At 42.5% G+C, this 25582-nt stretch overlaps 1 protein-coding gene across 2 annotated transcripts in view; it reads left to right on the forward strand.

The window, feature by feature from the left end:
* The window catches only part of LOC122792281 (CD276 antigen-like), a 60805-nt gene that overhangs the window by 22175 nt on the left and 13048 nt on the right, over positions 1–25582 (forward strand). For both annotated transcript variants that reach the window (XM_044060047.1, XM_044060048.1), the window contains exons 2-3: positions 4690–4778; positions 16055–16408. In XM_044060047.1, coding sequence (XP_043915982.1) covers positions 4715–4778; positions 16055–16408 — 418 coding nt within the window. In that variant the 5' untranslated portion in view covers positions 4690–4714. The remainder of the gene's footprint in view (positions 1–4689; positions 4779–16054; positions 16409–25582) is intronic.

A 25582-nucleotide genomic window follows, 5' to 3' on the forward strand; every position in this document is an offset into this window, starting at 1 on the left:
TGTACTCTGTGCCCTTTCCTAAACAATGAGTAGTGCAGTCATGCAGCAGTTAACATTGTCGCCTCACAGCAAGAGGTTCTCTGGTTTGATTCTTGGCTGGGGTGCTTTCTGTGTGGAGTCTGCATGTCCTCCCTGCATTCGTATGGGTTTCCTCCAGGTACTACAGTTTCCTCCCACATTCCAAAGACATGCGTCTGGAGAATTTCTCCCTGGGCCTCCACTGGAAATTGGCTCTGCCCTAGTCAGACTTTCCTGGTAAACAAATGTTAAATAAATAAATGTTGGGATTTGCAATGAATGGACACAAAGTTCATCTAATCACTCAGGTGACTGGTTCATCAATTGGTTCATGATTTTTACACAAATATTCAAAGTAGCTGGAGCTCAGAAGTTGTATAGTTGCAAAGATAAAAGTCATGCTTTTTCCAGATAGTAGGAATAGATCCTTCATTTATATCATGATTTATTACAATTTTGAGCAGAATAGTCCAAGGGTATGAGGTAAGCTTGCTGATCCTGGAAGGGATAAAGTCAGTTAAAGTGGGAAGGTTTATCTCTGTTAATAATTTTCTAACACACGTTATACTGACGTCTGTAACTTAAATCTACTAATGCTTTCATTTATTGGTGAGGAGATACTAGCTGGGTGGGAAGAGTTATAACTAGAGACAGTTGTTTGATGTAACCTTTGTAACTTCTTCTGCCACGTTGTCATCATTCTTGCCAGGAGCAGATGACACATGCAGGAAATGAGCCATGGTAGTACATGGGACATGGGAGTTTCATAATATGAGACTGCATGTAACATAAGCAGGTAAAGACATCATATATAGATAAACCAAGCACATGAACATGACTTGTTACATACAAGTCAACATGGCTGTAATGGCAGTATTTAATGAGCTTACAGTTTTGTCAGGCATCAAAGCACATTGCTAACATCTTGGGTTGATACAGCTCTGATAACTTTTTCAATAGTTAATTCTCATTTGTAGTTTTATTACCAGAAAGTAAAAACAATAATTTATTCATTCATTTATTTTTCAGTTACTTGGGACTGGGAGCCTGAAAATGGGAGAGAAACCAATCCTGGTTGGGACACCAGTCCATTGCAGGATGTATATGGGTGCATGGGTGTGCATTTTTGAGTCAGAATGCAGAAGGATAAGATACATGTGACTCAGTAAGAAGAAAGTGTTGTAACTAACTTGCTATCACTAGAACTGGTTCTGATCTCATTCTCATGTTATCAACGGTATTGCAAAATAGATAAAAGGGAAGGTGTGAATCCCTTAAGACATGCAGAAGGGATACTCTAAAGCATGACACTAGAGATTAAATACAAGTAAGTTTAAGATTCCATACTTCCGTCAAAGAAGTCTAGACAATAGCATGGTAAGACTAAAAAATATCGATTTTATAACAAAACAGCATAGGTATTTGGGAGGAAGAAAATCCTGTCCAATAAAGCAGATGAACTCTGTGGTACATGGAGAGACGTGTCCCTAACAGGGTGAAGAAGGCAAAGTTATTTATTTTTTAACATACAAGTCAGGGGTAAGTCCTCCCTTGCCCTTATGAGTCCATTTTTACAGGCCTCAGCTGCATCATGACAAAGAAAACTTGGAAGCAATTCAAAACAAGGTTAACAAAAAACTGTGTTGAATCTGAACAAAATGAAGCTGAAACATCTTGCTAATTATATCTGATAAAAACAAAACAAGGGTAATAATAAATATTACAAAGGAGATAGGTTAGAAGAGTACAGAATGTGTCAGAAATGGGGATGCTTGGAGATGAAGGGTATAAAACATAGCTAAAAGCACTTCAGGAAAGAATAACATGAAGCAATATTTCTACGCACAGTTTCCTATTTTGGGGGCTTTGTCCTATTATTTTTGGTTTTGTCCAGATTTTTGTGCTAAGAAGTTGAGTGCAATGGGTTTGTAAGGTAGAAGAAGGTGATGCAAACAGTAGGAATAAATGTTAAGATATTTAGTCCTGCATTGTTCAACAAATTTAAATGAACATGATACATGTTGTTGAAATAATTTCTCTTGAAAATTACAATATGGAGCAGTGTGGTCAGGAAATGGATGAAAACATACAAAACAGAAATAATTTGGAGAGAAAATTCTGCTTACCAAACTAAGGGTATCCTGTTTTAAGGTGCCTTTTATTCAGCAAAAGAGAAAACAAAATCTTCACAGCTCGGTTAATAGAATCAGAACTTGAATGTCACATTTTACCTCACTCTAGTTGTTCTTCTTTTCTTCTTTTCCCAGTTACGGTTCGCACAGCGGAACTCTGGTCCACTAATGGCTAATGATTGGCAGTAGATTTTTTTACGGGTGCCGAGGTGCCAGCTCGACGTCCAACCTTCAGGGAAGGCACAAGTAAAGGACTCCTTCCACTGAAAGTACTGCCAAAAAAATCCAAATAGTAAATTCAAAAGTAAAGCAAGTACCACCACACTGTGTATGAAGCTCTAGTAACTAACCTAATGTTCTATCCCTTGGGGAAAAAAAATCACTGTTGAATGTCTCCCCGTACTGGATAATCATTTTACTAACATCATTAATAAAAAAAAGAATGTAGGCAAGAGGTAGATGAAGTGATTGCAGAGTCCATCTGAAATACAGACTAGGGAGAAGATGTGAAAGCAGCAGAAGTGCAAATATTAATGACTCCACATTCATGTCATCAGCTGTGAATTACCCAGAATGCATGTAAGATCCAGACCTATAAAATTATACACAAAAAGCAGAACTGTTCCACTGCAAATTTAGAAGTTTTACATTAGAATATAACAGTTTAAAAAGTGAATTAGAAATTAAAATTCACTGCTGTAGGTGTTAGTTGTGCCTTTTTCACATGCACCACTGTCTTTCAGTCTGTTTGTCTCTCCCTCTCTCACTCTCTCTCTCTCTCTGCTATGGCATGAAAACAATAAGTTCTATAGCAGGCAGTTTTTTATTGCTTCATGTAACAGTTCCTCATGCATTTTCCTTTTCTTACTTATATAGTACATATTACTGTAGGACTGCATGGCAAATACAAATAAATAAATATAAATACATGAACAAAATTAAAAGCCTCTTTGTTCGAAGTAATCTGCTGTTGTATTTCCTGTAGGTATTTTCCAGGCAGACAGGTAACCAGAGTAGATTGTACACATTCCCAAACTCAAGCAATGACATTTTCATTGCTTGATTTTGAGAGTGTGTACAATCTACTCTGGTTAGTTGTCTGCCTGGAAAATACCTACATGAATACAACAATGGTTTACTTCAAACAAAGAAGCTTTTCCTTTTGGTTTTACTTGTTGATCCTAGGGAGAACCAGCACTCTAACGGGTTTGGAGAGCGTATAATGGGACTTATTCTACAACAGAGAGCCTAAACTTGTGACGCACGATAGCTCCACAGTCTAAAGAATACTACAGTCACCACATCTGAGCAGCTGCTTTATAAGAGGGTGTCAATGTCTAGTGTTACTACAGAAAACAAAGGCCACAGGATGTATAAGCTCAAAAGTGTCTAGACATAGTGATATGGTTTAATTTGGATAGCTATAAAAATCATGGTTAGGGAAAAATATGATCATCAAGAAAAAAAAATGAAAAGCTATCAGTGATGATTGAGACCACAGTATATTTACCCGAGTAGAAGTCATTTAGATAATCTTTTTGGCAATTGCTTATATATCTCACCTGTACTGAATTTTGCAGTGGTCCATATTTTTTGCCTCCATTTTTGGTATGTTCCTCATAAAATTTGTGTTTTTCTCATAAATCATAGAGGGCTGAAGTCGCTAAATAATGACAGACATTTGAATTTCAGACTTGGTGTCTTTCGGAAAATGTATGCTAAAGCAAAACCTGTTATTCTAACAACTTTCTTAGTTTATAAGCACATTATTTAAAATGTCACTGATTTAGGGCCTTTGCCCCCTTCCCAACTGCTCTGGACTTTCTCCAACATTCTTGTTAATTACAACATAAAATTAACACTTCTACCAACATGAAATTAACACTTCTACCATTTGTTTGCCTCTTTCTCAGCCACCTCCCAGTCATCTCAAGTACCTCTCATTCTCACCTGGACTGTAATGTTTGTTTGACTCCCACTGCCACATTAGTTCCCCTCTTTCAGAATTGCATGTAGAGCTGATTTGTAAGGGTGGGGAATGCATAAAGGAGGTAAAGTGTCTCAACAGAATTTCTTTGCATCAGCAGGTGATGTTTTCCTAACTTCTCCTAACTTCTCCCTACAGGGTTGTTCACCCACAGCGATAGCCTGACATCACTGTGTACCATACCACAGATTTCTGTCACATTCCTGCATCTTGGTAGCAGAATTATCTGTTACCATTAGATTCCTTCATCCCCACTGAGAGGAGTAGTCTGTAGCAGTGGCTTAGACCACATACTCCACCTGATCTACATAGCTGTCCTTTGACCATTCAGTTGAACCATTAGATGACCTCTTAGTACATGAGCCACCACTAGCCAAGTAAGGACACAAACCAAATAAATTTTGTGCAATTATGCCACAGGTCTGCCTTATATTTGCATAATTTCTGAATGGTATTTACAGAAATTTTCAATGTGTTATCATCTTCACCACAAAATATAGTATATTTTTTTCTTTACTTAACTAGTTTTCCCACTTTTTTGTCTCTTTGCAGTTCCTTCATCTGGTAATTTAATCCAATGTCAACTTGCGAGAATCTTTTCTTTCTCCTCTTGCTCCTGGCACTGACCCTGAATTGTACTGGTGAGTATGAGTTTTCTTTGTAATCAGGAACCAAAAAATGTAGGAAAATTAAAAATCAGAAACCTTTTAAATCAATGACTATCAGTAAATGAATGAATGAGTGAGCAAATGTGGAAGGATAGGGAGTTATCTCCTCCTTTTTCCTGGCAATTTGCAAGAACTAGGGATGTGACATTGCATCAATCCTAAAGGAGTCATGCAGATTGAGCAATCCTTAGTGTGATGTCCCCACTCTGGGCCAGAAATCAAGGAGCGTGAATCCTCACTACTGACATTTGGGAGGGATATTCACTTGGAACAAAAAAATAGATACACACGGTATTTCCAGATGCAGCTCTCTGCATCAAGCACAAGTTCACTTAAGAGCACACAAGGAACACACTCAGTTTGGGGTCTGGGTTTCTGTCTCTGTCTCCCACCAGGTCCTCACTAAAGCACCCCACTGGCACAGCTGTAGAGCTGAGTCCACAGATGAGTATCCAAGCCAAGTCCTTCAGCACCCTTTCTTTGAAACCAGTGCTTTGTGTCCCTGCTCCAAGCAGTTCACACACACACTCTTTGAGATCTGATTTTCACACATACATACACACACACACACACACACACACACACACACACACACACACACACACACCCACACCCAACACACACACACACACACACACACACACACACACACACACACACACACACACACACACACACACACACACACACACACACACACACACACACACACACACCTTGGAAAGGCTGGTAAAGATTTACTAGCTATGCCCCCTTCTGCCTATACTATAAGGAAGTTGCTGCACCAGGCACTCCAAAGCCAGCTACCCTAAGGTTCTTATAAGGGTACCCAATTATCTTCTTCTTCTTCTTTCAACTTTTTCCCAGTTAGGGGTCGTCACAGCAGATCATCTGTCTGCTCATGATTGGCAGTGGAGTTTTACAGTGTCGAGTTGCCAGGCCGGCACCCAACCTTCCACGGAAGGCACACACATGCACACGCTCACACCTAGGGCCAGTTTAAGGTGTCCAATCCACTTACAGCATGTCTTTGGGATGTGGGAGGAAACCGGAGCACCAGGGGTACCCAATTATACTGAGTGAAATTAATATTAGTACAAATGGTGATGTTTTGACCAATGAAGTAAGGCTTTCAGGAGTGGCCGCAGAGTCACCAAATAGTTATAAGTACTCTCAAAGGTTAAAATATTCTCTAAGGGACCAGCCACAATGAAAAGTTTAAATATATTTAATAATAATAATAAAAGAACATGGAAATACAAATATCTATTTACAATAAACACCAGAGTTTCAGCCACAGGAAATATTAAAACAACATAGATGAATAGATTCACACAGATACAGAAAAACAGTACATAATTAATCTCATCATATTTTCCTGACTGATATAAAGAATTACTATTTCTTGGTTCACTTACTAGAACAAGGCAAGATGAAGTAGGTGAGTAATCTTTCTATGTCAGGTTCCAAAAACAGAGTGCCTTGAGATTTCAGTCTCATCTAGCATTAAAAATATAATAATAGTGCTGGCTTATAGAATGACATCACACACATCTGGTCATATTGCTTGAACCAGACACCCTTGGGAACATGGGTGGAACTTGGCTAGGCTTGTAAGGACAGTGGGGTAGTTAGCCTAGTAAACTCCTATGATCCTATGGTATGACTTCTGGTTCCCATACTACCCACTTGGCTAGAACCTGCCAGAATTTAGTACATATGTGTCAATATTACAGACGGATAGAGCTTTGCTAAGATTTGTCACAGCTTCTGGAAACCATAAACCAATTTCAAACTTCTACCCTTCCAGAGTAGCAATTAGTTCACTGTTAAAGACAATACAAAAGGCTTCCTCATACTTGTTTTCCCAGACATTTTATCTCTGGCTGCAATCAGAACTGTAAGATACAATCCTTGTGCAATAAATTAAGCAATATAATTTCTTACTACTTTTCAAAGTTAGCTGGACTCAGATTAACCTCTTCTCTTCCAGTATCATCTGTTAAAACATATACATTTAATCAGTTACAATAAATTCAGGACCCACTGTTGCTACATTTTTAACACAAGCAGCTTTACAAATACATGTTTCAACACAAGCATCTTTACAAATCAGTTTGATATACACATTACATATAATTCTTTACAAAACTCCAGCTAGCTGTGCTGGCATATGATACACAGTGACTGCCCTACTTCTCCTGACATAGCTGACAATACCTCACATAGTCATACACACCCACTCATCACGAATCAATCCCCCTCACCCTATGCCCATACCTCACATAGTCACACACACCCCGGATTGAAGACACAAGCTAGTTTCTCAAGAGACCCTTGAGAAACATTGCTTGAGGGGAATGGGCCTGTCTGGGAATACCTTAATCCATACCCTGTCTTGAGATCCCATCTGCATGGGCACCTCTAACCCCACTACTGTGTACTCATATCATATACCTGCAAGCCTAGACTCCACCTTAATAATTTGGCATTTTGCTGGCTGACTCAATGTAGCCATAGATTCCCCTCAGACTCCTTCTGTCTCCTACTGCAAATACTTAGCATCACAACCTCCCTATCGTGGTAAGGCTTCATCATGTTAACATTGTACAATCTGTGCCCTTGCCTCCAGCTGAGCAGTTCTACCATGTAGTTAACCTCACTGACCTTCCTTACCACTTTGAGGGGCCCTTCCAAGCTGCCTGCATCTTACTGTATATGACAGGCATGAGAACCATAACCTGCTGTCCCACAGCAAACTCTCAGGCTCGGGGATTCCTGTTATACCAGACCTTTTTCTGCTGTTGGGCTCCTGCCAGGTTCTTCTGGGCCAAGCCCACAACCTCTATAAGCCTTGTCCTGAGGTTTAGGACATATACCACAACAGACTCCATGTAGGATTCACACTCACCCTCCCACTCATCATAAATCAATCCCCCTCACCCTATACCCATACAGTAACTCAAAGGGTGAAAAACCTGTGGATTCCTGGGGTATCTCTCTGAATGCAAACAGCAGATGGGGCAAATATTTGTCCCACTCTTTCTTAAACTGGTCTGCAAATGCCTGTATCGTGGTCTTTAGTGTAGAGTTTAACCTCTCCACATGACCATTAATCTGGGGATGGTAGGGGGTGGTCTTTAGGTGCTTCACCACACAGCACTTCCACAGACAAGCCAGCAAGTCTGACATGAAATTGGCACCTCTGTTAGTCAGTCAGTATTTCTCTTGGGAAGCCTACCTGCTGAAAATCTCTAACAAAGCATTTGCCACCTTCTCTGCCTCAATGGAGGACAGAGCCACCACCACATGGTATCTGGTAGCATAATCTACTACCACCATGATATACTTCTTCCCTTTTGAATTTGGGGTATTCAGAGGCCCCACAATATCCATAGTTACCCTCTGAAAATGCTCCTCAACCACAGGCAAAGACATCAAAGGAGCTTTGATCTTGTCTCCTGGCTTGCTCACAGGTTCTGCAGTACCTTGTTACATCCCTTGCAAACCCAGGTCAGTAAAAGTTCTGCATAATATGTCTCTTGGTATGCTTTATGCTCATATAACCTGCAAAAGGAATGTTATGGCTATGACTAGAAGTGCCAGATGGTAGAATCTAGGCACTACCAACTGCTGTATTACCTCACCCTCTAGCCCTCCCTCAGGGGTCCACTTGCTATACAGTAACCCTTTGTTCCAGTATACAGACTCCTCTTTTCCTTGAGGAGCAGGTGCCTCCCTAACTACCTCTCTCAAGCCTCTTAATGTAGGGTCCAAGAGCTGAGCCTGTCTCAACTCTATCTTTGTAACTCTTCCCAGCTCCCCTTCCACAGGAAGCCCGGTATCCTCTGACAACATTGCCTCACTGTCAGCCTGGGTACTACCATTCACCTCTGCTTTTGCAGTCACTCTGTCCAAGGGAACATCAGTACCTACCAGCAGCTGTGGTTCACCTTCAGGCTCACTGCTACAGGGTAACTCCCTCCCTGAAATAACCACCTCACCAGTCCTGCCTTCAAGTATGGGGTCTATCTGGGTCTTCCCCCTAGGCTACCAGACCAACATGCCTGTCTCCAAGCCTGACTATGTGTAACTCCATGCACACAAGGTACTGCATTACCAAAATCATTCCCTATCAAGACATCTGCTGGGATATCCTCAAACACATCTACTTGCCTGTTTCCTTTTCCACCCTCCCAGCCAAGGTGAGCTCTGGCCAAAGGTATTTGGAATGGGGTCCCTCCTAAAGCTCTGACTGGAGTGGAATACCCAAGCAAGTACTGCTCCTCTTTAACCACTGCAGACTTCACAATGGTTATGTCAGAGGCTGTGTGTCTCTCTTAGCAGTGGCCTGTTTTCCATCCACTAAGATCAGATATAAACTCTGGTGATGGTTTGGTGACCGTTATCTCCAGACAACTTACCACTGTCATACTGTTATTCCCACTTGCTGGCTCCCCCATCTTTTGTTCCCCACCTTGCTTCTATATGATACATGGCCCCAGTGGTTACATTTAAAACATTTAACCCTTGATCCTGACCATGCACCTGAACTAGTGGCGTCCCCTGTTACTGGTAGACTCTGTTGGGATGCTTTAGGCTGCCCACCATGGGTTCCATTATATCCATGTGTTGCACTGGCTATCTTCTTCCTGTGCAGTGATACCCGACTTACTATTACAGATCCTCTTTTTTCCCCAGCTCATCTGCAGAGTTAAACTCTCGGTCTACCAACCAGATTAAAGTGTCCTTTGGCAAAGTGCTAAGGGCTTGTTCCCTCACCAAAAGGTCTGCCTGCCCTTCAAAAATGGTGACCTGACACCCACTCACCCACCTATGAAAATAAATGCTTAACTCAGAAGTATGCTTTTCTATTGTTTTATATTTATAAAAAAATTGCACTTTATTCATCTGCTTTTACTGCATTCGTATTTCTTCCTACTTTATTACTAGGGGCATTGACTACAACTCTGAACTGAGATATATAACAATAAGCATCTTTTTATGCACATTTAAAGTGTTTTTTGATTGTATCTGCTTTATTTTCTGAAAAAAATATATATACTTGCTTCCCGCCTTTCTAAGCTAGTATAGTCCAGTTTTCAGGTTAGTGCTGAATTCAGGACTGTGTTACAAATCTCTGTGTTTGCCCATACCTTACTTGGATAGAAGGAAGTTTATCTGTTCACCTGTGAGAGAGGGGAGCTTTGAGCAGCCTAACTGTCCCTGGAGAAGTGGTTTCAGCCCAGAAACTAGTAGTTTATTAGCCATTTTGGGCTAATTTCTATCTCTTTCATTTCCCTGTTATAAAAAACGCATTTGCCCGGTTTTGCATGCCGGGCAGCACCGGTTAGCTAGGGTATAACTATTCCCGGTTCCACAAAGTCTCCTCTTCAATTTTTCCCTTGGAAATAGACAAACTTTCAACTTAAGCAGTCAAGCCATTCATTTCTCAGCCCGACACTTGCTCAAAACTCATAGCAAGTACTTATAAACCCTAGCACTACAGAAGGACAAGGCTCTCTATTCGACCTTACCAGCCATTCAGTAAAACAGTTTACTGTACCTATCCAGGCATGTCCAAAGGGCAGTTTCAGATGTACTCTCCAGTCCAACTTGTGAATCTGCCTCATGTACACAGACAACCCTCTCCTCCTACCACCAAACACTAATACATGCGAGAGATGCAATTATACAGCCAAACTGGAGGCTAAGCTCTCTCAACCCAAGACTGGATCAGACAGTCAAGAGGAGAAGAGAAATACTGGCATCACACCACCAGTCTCACATAGACCCATTAAACCAGCACCAGCAAAAAACACACGTAAATACATGAAAACATACTCGGAGGCTCTAAATAAAAATCTGCAAAAGCAACAGAGCCCTCCAAAGCAGACATCCAAGCAAGCTCCACCCCCAACACAAACCATGAAACACATACTTCACAAAACCAGTGTGCTATGCAATCACAGCCCTCAAGGCAAAATAACATACCCAACATACTAGTAATAGGTGACTCTATAGTCAGGCACACTGACGTCCCACTCACTAGGCTGAATAAGGAAAAGGTTACTGTTAGCTGCCTGTCAGGTGCCAGGATCCACCACATAACACAAACACTCAGGTCACTCCAAGACAAGTACAAATACAACTCTGTCATTGCTCATGTTGGTGTGAATGACCTGAGTCGTACCTCCTTGGACTACATGAAAAGAGACATTGAAGATCTCTCTGATCACGTAGCCCAGGCTGGTATGACCCTGACCCTGAGTAACATCCTGCCCTCACCAAGAATGATACCACGGTATAAAGAAAAAAATTTCAACAATTGGCTAAGTTTCTTGTGTCATTCAAAGGGGATCCAGTGTCTGTCTGCCTGGGATGACATGCTCAACAAGCCACACTGTTTCGCTAGAGATGGCTTGCACCTGTCACCCTTAGGCTTTCGAATACTGACCAAGGCTCTTGCCAGCCCCATAGTGCCATTTTTAGACAAGGCTCAAAAGACAAACCCACCACCGTAAATAGCACAAGTAACAAAAATCTGAGGGTAATACTGCTCAATGCCAGAAGTCTAAACCTAAAAATGCACGCACTCGAGGCACTCCTCAGTACGGAGAAAATCGATATATGTGCAGTAACAGAAACCTGGTTTAAGGCTCCAGAGAGTACCCCAGCACTACCAGGCTACAACTCATACCATACATTTTGGCCACAGAACCCGGACCGAAATACAAAAGGCGGGGGAGTATCCATATTCATCAAGGATACCCACACCTCCAGGTTTGTGGCACAGCACGATGCTTCAGACATTATCCATGTGCAACTAATGGGCAAAACTGCAATTCAAATTGTAGCTTGCTACAGATCACCCACCATGTCCCAGGACCCCCATTCTGCATTTCTGGAAACACTGGGTAACATAAAGGTCCTACCAAACAACCTAATATTGGGTGATTTCAACTACCCAAACATTAACTGGGAGAACTACTTAAGTACTAACTCCCTTGCCCAACATTTCCTAGAATTTATAAACTCAAACACCCAGGAGCAACTGGTCAACACTCCCACCAGAGGTGACAACATATTGGACCTGGTCATCACCAACATGAGCAACCGGTGTTCCACACCAGAGGTCAACCCCTTGTTGGTTAGATCTGACGATAAACAAATCACTTTGGAAATCCACATTCCGCCCCCACCCCCGGACAAGGAAACCACCGTGAAAAACTTTTCAAAAGCAAACTTCACATTACTTAAGACGGAGGTGGAAAGTTTCAAAGCCCCCATGGTAAAGGATAATGCTGTTCAAGCTGCAAAATCCTTTACTAGAGCATTCTACGGACACCGACAAGAATGCATGGATCGTGCTATCCCAAGCAAAACCAAGACTCACTCCTCTAAGAAAAGGAAACCAGTCTGGTGGACCCCTGCCATAAACAAGCTATACAATAGAAGGAGGAAACTAGAACAGAAAAGAGTAAAATCCCAAGAAGGGAAGACATCCCTGATCAGTATCAGCAAGAAAATACAATCCCTCATAAAATTGTCCAAGGCTAGCTTTGAAAGAAAACTTGCCAAGGATTCCAAGGATAACCACAAGGCATTCTTTAGCTATGTCAAGAATCTAAGTGGCAATGCTCAGATCTTTTCAGAGTTAGTGCAGAATGGCACAAAATACACTGAACCAACCGATATTGCCAACATCCTGGCAGACAGGTTCAGTGCAAACTTCATCCCCCTCTCACCCCCAAAAGGGCCCATAACCATACCAGAAGAATGTAGAGCCTCTGAAATCACAGACACTCAGGTTAAAATAGCCCTCTCCAAAGCCAAAAACACAGCATCAATGGGACCAGACAGTGTCCCAGGCTGCATCCTACATGAGCTCAAAGATGAACTAACCCCTCACCTAAACACACTGCTCAAACTCAGCCTCTCCACAGGCTATGTACCCATAGAGTGGTGCACAGCAACGGTTATTCCGCTCCACAAAGGTGGAGCCAAAACAGACCCCGGGAACTATCGCTCTATAAGCCTGACTAGCTTGGTCTGCAAGGCTATGGAGTGCATCATCATGGAACTCATTAACAGAGACATTGGGAACTTCCAAACACTGGACCCTACCCAGTTCTGCTTTGTTAAGAGCAGATCATGCCTCCTAAACCTGGTGGACTTCTTTGAGACAATTACCAAGGCTATAGACGAGGGAAAGGTGGTACACATACCCTACCTAGACCTTGCAAAGACCTTCGATACATTCCCCATTCTGGTATTATAGACAAGCTCACCAGCCTGAATATAAACCCCTATGTCACAAGATGAGTTGCCAATTGGCTCACAGACAGAACCCACATGGTGAGAGTTGTGGGAGCTAGGTCTGACTCTAAATCAGTTACAAGTGGTGTTCCTCAGGGCTCAGTCCTAGGACCTCTCCTGTTCGGCATATACTTCTCAGAGGTACAGACAAGCACAGGAGGACTATGGCTGACCAAGTTCACAGACAACTGCAAACTAGGGGCTATAATTGACTCACCGGCTGACACAGACATCCTCCAAAAGGGTCTCACTGAGATGGATACCTGGTTTCAAAATCATGGCCTCAAGCTAAATGCCAAAAAGTGCATAGTTATTCCCTTTGGAAATAACAAAGTACCCACAACCTACCACATAGGTGGTAGTTCCCTAAATATGGAAAACATAATAAGGGATCTGGAGACCAAAGTAGATAGAAATCTCTCTTTTGATAATCACATTGCCAAAGTGGTTAGAAAATCCTTCTATGTGGCCCACCTAATCACAAAAGGGTTTGCATCCAGATCAAAAGAGGTCATTGTGCCCCTCTACTCATCACTCATCAGACCCATCATAGAGTACAACACCCCATTTGGGTTGTACCTTACAAGATACCTGCAACAGCTGGAAAGACCACAGAAGTACCTCACAAAGAGGATTACTGGCCTCAAACAGATGCCCTATGCAGCTCGACTGAAGAAACTCCAGCTGTACTCGGTTGCATACTGCCTGCTCAGAGGTGATCTCTGCCTGACATACAAGGCCATGTCCAACCCAGAATTGATGGACATGCTCCACCTAAAGAAAACCTTATCCCCTCGAGCCACACGATCTAGGGATCTAAACCTCACCACAACAATAAATAGAATGTGCTGGAGGGATAGATTCCTGTCCCAGAGACTTCCCATGCTTTGGAACATGATTCCAATCTGAATTAGGCAGAGCTCCTCGCTAACACTCTTCAAGAGAAACCTTGATGAGTGGATGGGAAACAGAAAGTTTACCCCAGGGATCACTTCAGTGGCTCTGCTGGACAGACGCTCAGGGAACTAATCTAAGGGGGGCAGTGAAAGCCAACACATTCTGGCTAGGCTTATAGATGCCTTCATGCAAATAGCTTAGTCCCTATCTATGAACCTATGAACCTATGAGCTAACAGTGGCTGTTCACTTCCATCCATACCTGGCCATCTGTTTAAATACCCCAGACACTAGTTTAACTTAGGTCATGTGAGTTATAGTCCAAGCTTTATTCCCCCTTTCCATATAGCTGGCAAAACCTACAGAGTTTGCTCAAGATGAAGACAAGTATGGTATGCTTGCATGAATAAAAATAAAGGTGAACAATGCACTGTGTCAGAAATGAGGGCATGAATCTTCAGAAATAAAAGGATGAATTGTCAGAAGTCAGTAGAAGATCACAAGAAGCTTGATTTCACTACTCAGAATAAAACATGTTTTCAGCATGGGATCACTCTGGGTGAAAATCAGTCTAAGCAATGACCATTACAGGGCAAACTGGTGTCAACTGCCCCTACATGAACCATTTTGAATATTCGTGGAGTACATTTTTGCTTGTGCAAACCTTCTCAATGGGGCAGGAAGAATCAAGACTGGGCAAAACATCAAGATAAAGGATATGCCTGGCCACAAAAGTAATGCCTTCTACTGAACGGGATTTCTTCACCTTGCCAAAAGTGTGCAGAAGATGCAGCCAGCACATGGAACTTGTGTTTGTTGGACATCATGCTCTAAAACAGAAGCAGAGAAGGACAGTTATTTGCTGTTCTAGCCTAGCGATAAGGGTTGAAATACATTCACTACTTGTTCACTACAACCTAATGATGAAAAGGAACTTTCCACTTATTTTTGTCAAGTTTTTGCATTGACTGTGCAACTAAAGGTCACTTAAATAATGTTCAGCATTCAAGAGGGTTGGGAGGGTGGCCTAATGGTGAAGGTGTTTGCCTTACAAACACAAGATACAGGGTTTGAATCTCACAGGGGATAACTGGCTAGGCTTAAAATGGCTCGCAAGGGCAGTTAGCCTAGTATGAACCTATGAAATATACAACAGTTGCTTGTGACTTCTAAGAAAACAATGAAAGCCAAATACCACTTTACCTATCTCAAAGCTCTTTTTGCTGTGGGGTTTTACATCATTGCTACTTATGTTTACCAAGTCCAAGATCACAGTACTTTGAAGTAAAAGGGATTTTTTAAGCTACAGCAATGTCAGTATAAGTACCTAATCAGTCAGTTTGTTTGTTGCACTCAAGTGTTGATCAGTTGTGACTCATACTTCAATCTTGCTCCTTGAGCAGCATGCTGTACCAAACATGAGCATATTTGTCAAGTAAGAGTTAAAAAAATTAAAAGTTATCTGAACAGTAAGTAACTAGGTTAAACCTCCTAGTCAACGATTGCAATTATGTAGACAGTGATGAAATAACAAGAGATTACATTAAGTTTGCAACAAATTCCCCTAAGGTACAAACATGTTTAAAACTGGATCAGAGTTCAGGGGTGGAAGGGTGACAGCATCTGCTTGAGGATATGAGGAGGCTTACTACTACAGAAAAAAAATGTTTCTTTAAATGTCTCAACTTTTTTTTTTTTTTGCAACACACACTGTTTTCACTAAAATCACGTTCTGTCATTTGCCATGGAACCATGAATGCCATCATGGTGTGCTTGCCAGTAAAAAAAAAAAAAAAGCCAAATAGCATTACAGCATTGTAAATATGCTTAAAGGGATCAAAATAATCCATTTTACAACAGCTTTATGAATTTCTGAGTCTCTGAAAATCCTACTGTAAGTTTTGTTCCAGTACTCTACAGCCATTTAAATGTGTCAGCAATATTTGCATACTTTTTTACTTCTAGCTTCATATGAGTATTGCTATTGGCATGATAACATAACTTTTAATATGTTTCATTTAAAACCTTTTACAGCTGTATTTGAAGTCAAAATACCAGATTCCTCAGTGACAGGCATCCACGGTCAATATGTTCTGCTGAGATGCAGTTTTTCCATTAATAAAGACAGTTCTTTGGAAGACATAGTCATCACATGGCAAACAGTAAAATCTGAGGAAGTTGTGCATAGCTTCTACTATGGAAAGAACCAGCTAGAAAAACAGAGTTTGCGCTTTTTCAACAGAACCAGCCTTTATCCATCAGAATTTAAACATGGAAATGCTTCTCTAAAGTTAGAAGGAGTAAGCCCTAAGGATGCGGGCGAGTACATATGTTTCGTTAGCAACTCATATGGGAGTAATCAAGCAACGCTACAGTTGTCCTTTGCAGGTAATGTTCTTCTCAATACAGTCACATTAGACTGTGTGGTGTTTTTGTGTGTGTGTGTGTGTGTGTGTGTGTGTGTGTGTGTGTGTGTGTGTGTGTGTGTGTGTGTGTGTGTGTGTGTGTGTGTGTTTGTGTCCACACGTCTTTAAGTTCAGGTTATTAAAGAAGTGCTCTGTAACATGTTAAATGATAGCTGCTGTGATTCTTATGCTCATTGCTTATAAGGGGTAGAGTTACAAAACGTTTAATCTTTAAAAGTTTTAATATGAAATTTTAAATTCCTTATCCTCCACATTGTCAGTAACAACTTCTAGCTTGTATCAATGCCTACAATAATTAACTCTTCTTATTTATTATGAAATAGACAATTATTTGAAAAGTTTAACTGTTTAGGTACAGCACTGCCCCACAGGGGTAGGGAGCTTAGTCCATTACAAGCTAGTGTTTAAAACTGTATGTCGTGTGATGCTAAACAGTAACTTTTTTTAAAACAGTAGATCATATAAATGAAATCATGGGGAACTATGATGTGTTACTCAAGGTACTGTCTGGATGCTCTGATTTATGAGGCTGGAATTAGCTTGGTATATTCAGCTTACATGGGTTTGATTCCAACAAACTCCTACTGCTCACTGTGAGATCCAGAAGGGGTTATCCTACTGCTGCATGTAAGCATGTCACTTCATGGCCACTTATATATACTTTTTTCTAATTTATGAGCCACCATGCTCACATTACATTGTCTGCTTTGTTTCTGCGCTTTGGTAGGGGAATGGGCAAGCACCTGGCACTACAGATTGAAATTAATGAAAATGTGCATGTAATCATTCCCAAGATTTGTGTAGTTTCTTGGCACAAGTGAAAAAATATTCATCTTAGTTTGCTTTAAACGCAATACTAACATTATTACTTTGGCTTCAAATATAGATGTCACAACAAGACTGTTTTGTTAAGCGGTTGTCATACAACAGTATCCAATGCAGTATGTTCTATTTTACTTACGTACAAGTAACCATGTTAACTGAACACAATTGTTTTGTACTTCAGTCCCTTAACTGGCTTGAGCTGCCTTACATATTAATCTACACTCACATTAAGAGAGCCCACGTCATCTCCTACAGCCCAGACAGATCCTCTAACATCTTTGCACAGAGAACTGCATTCACCAAACCAACATTTAGTGCTAACTCAAAAATCTAAAAATCATAATGTGACTGGCTATACTCTGTCTATACAGCAAAACTATGGAATTATCTTCCAACAAACCTCAGAAATACCTCAGTGACTATTTAAAATCACATTGATAACCTACTTGTAAACAAAATGTTCCTGAACTTGTAACATCCCCATTACTGAGTCAAATCATTTCCCATCTGTATTTTAAAATCCCAATAAACTCCTACTTATTATCAAAATAATCCTTCTGTTGTACCTGCACAATTACTAAGGAGCCTCTTTATGCAAATTAATTGTCATAAAATTCTTACACTTTGTCTCCTGTTTACGTCTCAAGTAAATAACTGGATGAAACATGCATATGTCTCATCTGCTGTCTATGTACTTAAATTTTAATGTGACATTGTACATAAACTGTAAAATAATGCTGAATGTTCTTTAGATATGAGTGATTTTATGCTTTAAATATTGTATAGTGCTCTTGACATGGTGATTAACTGTTACTCTATATATAATTCAGTTTTATGTAGTATTATTTTTATTTTAGCTCGTACTATTGCCCATGAAAAAATCTGTGATATGGAGCTTTCCTCCCCAGTCCTCTGCTGAAAATGGGCTTTACCCAGCTGGACTTTCCCAGTTACCTAGACATCTGTGAGCTACCAGTAACGTCTCAAGATAAGATATGTTTGAGTTGCTAACTGCACAATTAATAAGTTATCCACTGACAGTGGGGGGCAGGGGGTATTGTTTATAGGGGTTGCTCTCTTAAGCTTCTTTTAATCACAAAATAAGTTCATAGGTTCATAGGTAAGTACTAGGCTATTGGCACTAGGGCATAATTAAGCCTAGCCAAAATGTTTTGGCTTTCACCTCCCATGAGGTTTAGTTACCTGCACCTCTGTCGAGCAGGGCCACAGACGTGATTCCCGGGGTAAATTTCCTGTTTTCCATCCACTCATCAAGATTCTTCTTGAAGAGTGCTAGTGAGGGGCTCTGCCTCACATATATGGGGACCTTATTCCAAAGAAAGGGGAGTCTTTGGGACACAAATCTGTCCCTCCAACAAGTCCTGTTTATTGTTGTGTCAGGTTAATGTCCCTTGAGCGTGTAACTCTGGTGGATTGGGTTTTCCTTAGGTGGAGCATTTCCAGCAATTAGGGGTTTACCATAGCCTTGTATGTTAGGCATAGGTCACCTCTGAGTAGTCGGTATGCCACCGAGTATAGTTTGAGTTTTTTTAGCCTCGTGGCATAGGGCATGTGTTTAAGGCCCGTTATCCTCTTTGTGGGGTACTTTTGAGGCCTCTCCAGTTGTTGCAGATGTCTTGTAAGGTACATCCCGAATGGGGCATTGTATTCAATTATGGGTCTAATGAGTGATGAGTAGAGGGGGACAATAACTTCCTTATTCCTAGATGCAAACCCCTTTGTGATAAGATGGGCCATGTAGAAGAGAAGGATTTTCTAACCAGTTTAGCAATGTGGTTGTTGAAGGAGAGGTTACTATCCACCTGTGTCCCTAGGTCTCTTATCACACTCTCTGTGATAAGTGGGCTGCCACCTATGTTGTAATTCATTGGTACTTGTTTTTTCCCAAAAGGTATGACAATGCACATTTTGGCATTAAACTTGAGGCCGTGATTTTTGGCACCACATATCTGTATCAGTGAGACCCCCATGAAGGATGTCTACGTCAGTAGGAGTCTCAATTATGGCACCCAGTTTGCAGTCATCTGCAAACTTTGTTAGCCATAATCCCTGCGTGTTTGCTTGTACCTCAGAGAAATAGATGCCGAACAGGAGGGGTCCCAATACTTAGCCCTGTGGTACTCCATTAGTCACAGGTTTGGAGTCTGATCTAGTGTTCCCTATTCTCACCGAATGGGTACTATCCGTGAGCCAGTTGGCAACCCATCTTGTAATGTAGGAGTTTATGTTTAGGTTAGTGAGTTTGTCTATAATTCCCAAATGGGGAATGGTATCAAAGGCCTTGGCAAGATTAAGGTATGCTGTGTGGACCACCTTCCCTTCATCTATTGCCTCAGTGACCTTTTCAAAAAAGTCAACCAGACTGAGGAGACATGACTGTCCCTTTACGAACCCAAACTGTGTAGGGTCTAGAGTTTGTAGATTCCCGATGTCTTTGTTTATGAGTTCCATGATGGTGGGCTCCATGGCCTTACAGACTAGGCTCATCAGGCTGATGGGGTGGTAGTTCCCAGGGTCAGTGGTGGCACCTCCTTTGTAGAGTGGGATGACTGTTGCCATGCGCCACTCTGTGGGCACATAGCCTGAGGTGAGACTGTGGTTAAACATGGTATTAAGGTGCGGGATTAATTCATTTTGGAGTTCATGTATCACACAGCCTGGGAGGCTGTCAGGTCCCATGGATGCTGTGTTTTCTGCTTTGGAGAGTGCTGTTTTCACATGGGTGTCTGTGATTTCAGGGGCAGCACAACCGGCTGGCATTGATATGGGCCCTCTAGGTGGTGAGGGTGGGGTAAAGTTTGCACTGAACATATCTGCCAATATATTGGCGATATCAGTTGGTTCCATGACTTTTGAACCATTATGCTGTAGCTCAGAGCAGATCTGAGTGTTGCAGTTTAGGTTCTTGACATAGTTAAAAAATGCCTTGTGGTTGTCTTTGGTGTCTGTTGCGATTTTTCTTTCAAAGTTCGCCTTAGAGGTTTTTATGAGGGTTCTTAGCTTTTTGCTAAGGTTGGTCAGGGATCCCTTCCATTCCTGGGTTTTTACTCTTTTTTGTAATAATTTCTTCCTTCTATTGTAGAGCTTATTTATGGCCAGGGTCCACCAGACTGTTTTCCTCTTTTTGGATAGCACGGTTCATGCACTCGTGTAAGTGCTTGTAGAGTGCTTTTGTGTAGGATACAGCAGGTTCAATCATATTTACATTCTGCGTGGGAGTAACAAAGTTTGCCAGCTCTGTCTTGAGTAGCATAAAGTTTGCTTTGGAGAAGTTTTTTACCGTGGTTTCCCTGGGAGGAGGTGAGGGTTGTATGTGGATATCTAGGGTGATGAGTTTATGGTCTGATCTGACCAATGAGGAATTTACCACAGGTGTGGAGCATTTTTCCCCCATGTTGGTGATAACCAGGTCCAGTATATTGTTACCTCTCATGGGGGTGCTAATAAGCTGGTCCAGGGCATTTGAGTTTATATATTTGAGGAAGCACTGAGCAAAGGTATTAGTGCTTCCATAGTTTTCCCAGTTAATGTTTGGGTAATTGAAATCACCCAGTATAAGGGTGTTCGGTTGGACCTTCATGTTTTCCAGTACCTCGAGGAACAAAGAGTGGGTGTTTTGGGTCAGGGATGGTGATCTGTAGCAAGCTATGATCTGAATTGCAGTTTTCCCCATTGTATGTTGCACTTGGATGATCTCCGAGGCATCATACTTTGCAACCAGTCTGGAGGTGTGATTATGCTTGATGAATATGGATACGCCTCCTCCCTTTGTATTTAGGTCCAGGTTTTGTGGCCGAAATGTGTGATATGAGTTGTAGCCTGGTATCGTTGGGGTGCTCTCTTGAGCCTTGAACCAGGTCTCTGTTACTACACAAATATCAATGCACCCCATATTGAGGAGTGCCTCGAGAGAGTGCATTTTGAGGTTTAAACTCCTAGCGTTGAGCAGCATGACCCTCAGTTTTTTGTCACTGGTACTTGTTACGGTGGTGAATTTGTCTTTTGAGTCTTGCCTAAAAAAGGCACTATGGGGGTGGCAAGAGTCTTTGACAGTATCCTGAATCCCAGGGATGACAGGTGCAAGCCATCTCTGGCGAAGCTTCGAGGCTTGTTAAGCATGTCATCCCAGGCAGTCAGATACTGGATCCCCTTTGAATGACAAAAGAAACTTAGCCAATTATTGAAATTTATCATTTTTCCCTTGTACTGTTTTAAGTAAACAGTAGAAAATGGTCAGAAGCGTCACTGTCTAATAAGTGTGCTAATTAGAGTCACATAATTTGTGAGTGGAGACTGAGGAATTCTAACCCATGACTACTGAATGAAGTTTGTCAGCAGCTAATGACCTTATCACTCTGTGATAACACAGGTTATTTGTCTGCATCAGATGGCTAAACAGCTTATTCCAGCATGTAAGTACATTCTTAAAAGGAGTCAGCAGGTTCTAAAGAATGAAACTGCTGACTCAGTTCAATAAAGAACTCCATGTTAATAGTTTTGTTACAAACACTGCCTAACACAGAATAAAGCTCTTTATGGAACATGGTCAGAAACTTTTAGTTATGTACTTACCATAACAATAGATGTATGGGATCCATCTCGCCTACATTCATTACTGACGGGCTCGGAGCCGAGAATCAGCTCCGACTCGGCCGCTATAACTAGCACGAAGTCTCTCATTGGCTGGGCCAACCCTGTATCCCAGGATGCACCACGCCCAAACCCCCAGATCTTGTTTGCCCCAATATTATCTTGGCACACACACCACACCACAAGGATATATAGGTAAGAGGAGAGAAAAAATAATATCCTCAGAGGGATCAGAATACAAGTTTCCTCCAAGTCCAACAGATAGGGGGAAGGAGGGGGGATACGTAAGAATGTAGGCAAGATGGATCCCATACATCTATCGTTATGGTAAGTACATAACTAAAAGATGTAATGTGATCCTATCTCGCCTACATTCATTACTGACAGGACAGCGTCCCTAGCACCTAAATCCCGGGAAGCTCATTGAAAAACACTCCTGAGCACTGTGGAACCAAAGGAAGCCTGACCTCTAGAGGCCACGTCCAGTTTGTAATGAGAAATAAAGGTATGTGGAGAAGTCCAAGTAGCCGCTGCACATATCTCATCTATGGATAGTCTAGCATGAAAAGCCACTGAAGTTGACATAGCCCTGGTAGAATGCGCCTTAACTGGAAAGGGAAGATCCCTACCCACTAATGCATAAATAAATGAGATGCAGTCCCTAATCCACTTAGCTATGGTGCCCTTAGCTACAGATCTGCCAATTCTATTGTCTGAAAAGGGCACAAACAACTGATCTGATTTCCTCTCCTGTTGTGTCCTATTTAAATAAAACCTCAGTTGTCTATGCACATCCAACTGGTGAAATTTGTATTCCGCTTTGTTGGAAAATCATGGAAAAAAGACCGGAAGCTCAATAGACTGGTGGAGACAAAGGGCAGAAGAGACCTTAGGGAGAAAGGAAGGATTAAGTCTCATTGATACTCTGTCCTGATGAAAAATCAAATAAGGAGGTTTAACAGAAAGGGCTTGAAGCTCCGATACCCTTCTGGCTGACGTTATGGCTACCAAAAAGGCAGTCTTCCATGACAAAAATTTCAATTTGCAAGAGGCTGCCGGCTCAAAGGGAGAAGATGTTAAAGCTGTGAGCACCACATTTAAATCCCATGGCAAAACATGTTGCGAAATCGAGGGGGAAAGCAACCAGGCTCCTTTCAGGAAAGCTTTACACAGCTTATGACCCATGAGGGAGGGCTCGTGTGCAACATGAGAATTAGAGATCGCTGCCAACTGCACCTTTATAGTGGAGGCAGCCGAACCCTGTCTAAACAGTGTTGCCAAGAAATCTAACACCGCTGACACAGGGGCTGTAAGGGGATCAAGATCTCGTTGCTGAGCCCAAATTGCAAATCTCTTCCATTTACTAGAGTATATTTTCCTAGTAGAAGACTTGTGGGAGGAGGACAGAATATGTACTACTTCCGGGGTAAGGATATGCTGTCTGACTAAGGTCGGAAGTGGAGAAGCCAGGCAGTGAGCTTGAGAGTTCGTAGGGATGGATGGAGCTGTCCTGACTGATGAGTCAATAGGTCTGGAACTGGGTCCAGAATCCAAGGACCATCCACCGCATACTTTAGAAGGAAGGGGAACCAAACTTGATGGGGCCAGTGTGGTGTGATCAAGATCATCTTGTTTCCCAAGCAGGTAGCCTTCTGAATCACTCTTGGTAGAAGAGGGACCGGAGGGAAGGCATAGAGCAGACTAGAGGGCCAATTGTGGACTAGAGCATCCCTGGGTGACTCCCCCTGTGGGGGGATCAGAGTGAATAAATTGCTGCACTTCGCATTCAGGGGACTGGCAAAGAGGTCGCAGCAGGGAAGGCCCCACCTGGTGAAGATCTGAGCAGCCACTCGATCATTCAGGGACCACTCATGAGGCATCAGAATAGCTCTGATCAGCCTGTCTGCTTTCACATTGGACTTCTGCGGAATGTACGTTGCCACTAGAAAGTGCTGAGAAGTGATCACCCAATTCCACACTCTCATGGCCTCCCTGCAAAGGGGGTAGGACTTGGTTCCTCCCTGCTTGTTCAGATACCAGACAACGGACATGTTGTCGGAAAGAATCGCAATAGTTCCCCTGGGAAGAGAGCTGTGAAGTGCCTACAATGCTAGAAGCACCGCTCTCATCTCCAGAACATTGATATGCAAGTGAACCTCGTGGACTTGCCACATACCTTGAACCGTCTCACCCAGATAATGTCCCCCCACCCTATCTGGGAGGCATCTGTGGTTACTGTGGCAATAGGGGATGGGGGGCACAAGGGTCTCCCTTGATTCAGGTTAGACGAGAGAAGCCACCAACGCAGATCCTGCCGGCATCTCTCTGTGATGAGAATCGGATGGGACAAGGGATGATCCTGATATGACCACTGGGCCGAAAGAAGCCACTGAAGTAATCGCATGTGTAACCTGGCTAGTGGAACTAGAAGAATGATAGCCACCATTGATCCCAACAACTGAAGAACCATCCTGGCTTGTGCTTTTTCCCAGGGTAGTAAATCCAGAACTTGGGCCTGTAACACTTTTATTCTCTCTGCCGGTAGGAAAACTCGCATTTCTACAGAGTCTAGCTCTGCGCCGATAAAGGCAACATGCTGTGATGGCAGCAATACAGATTTTGCCCAGTTGAATGAAATCCCTAGTAGATGGCCCAATTTGACAGTAGCTCTCATGGCTTGAACAAGTAGATGCCTGGTGGGGGCGGTGAGGAGCCAGTCGTCTAGATAAGGAAACACCTGGAATCCTAGACATCTCAGGTGAGCTGTCACCACTGCCAGACACTTGGTGAACACCCTGGGGGCTGTGGTGAGACCAAAGGGCAGGGCTCGGAATTGAAAATGACTGGCTCCCAGACGGAAGCGTAAATGATTCCTGGAGGCCTTGTTTATCTTGATGTGATAATAGGCATCCTTGAGATCGATGGAGCATACCCATACTCCTTTTTCCAGCAAGGAGAAAATGGATTGCAACGTGACCATTCGGAAATTGGACTTCTTTACAAAGCAGTTTAAATGGCTAAGATCCAGAATGGGTCTCAAGTCCCCTGTTCTTTTTGGCACCAAAAATAATCTTGAGTAAGTTCCTAATCCGATCTGGTCTGCGGGGACTGGTTGGATGACTCCTTTTTCTAGCAGCCTTGAGACCGCTATTGCTGCCTGATCCCGTTGACTGGGTGGGACATCCGGGATTTTCCTTGATGGCGGGGGGGACGGATAAAGGGAATGGTGTAACCTCCGGTGATGATACGAAGCACCCATCAATCCTGAGTGATGGACTCCCAGGCCTGAAGATGCTCTGAAAAACGTCCCCCAACTGGCTCTGGAGATGCACAGTCGGGTAATCCCTCAGGGATGTTGGTAGGAGGAACCACGAAAAGACTTGCAGTCTCTGCCTCTAGGACGATGCCTTCCATTAAAATTCCCCCCTCCTCTGCCCCTGGAGGGGGGGGTCACTTTGATGGGCAGGGGAAGACTTTTGAGACTTTCTGAACCACATTTTCCCTCCCCTCTGAGCCTTGGGATAAGGTCTAGTGGGAAGCGCAAAATGGGCCCCAACGGCAGACAGGGTCTTACCCTCCTGCTCACATCTAGTGAGGGTGTCTTTCACTTTGGGTCCAAAAAGGGAGGACCCATCGAATGGAGCATCTGTGAAAGAAGACTTGAAAGCCTCCGCAAAATGACACAAGTGCATCCAAGCTT

The sequence above is a fragment of the Protopterus annectens genome, chromosome 1.part2 (assembly GCF_019279795.1).
Source record: "Protopterus annectens isolate FY-2018-M chromosome 1.part2, PAN1.0, whole genome shotgun sequence".
Classification (NCBI taxonomy): Eukaryota; Metazoa; Chordata; order Ceratodontiformes; family Protopteridae; genus Protopterus; species Protopterus annectens.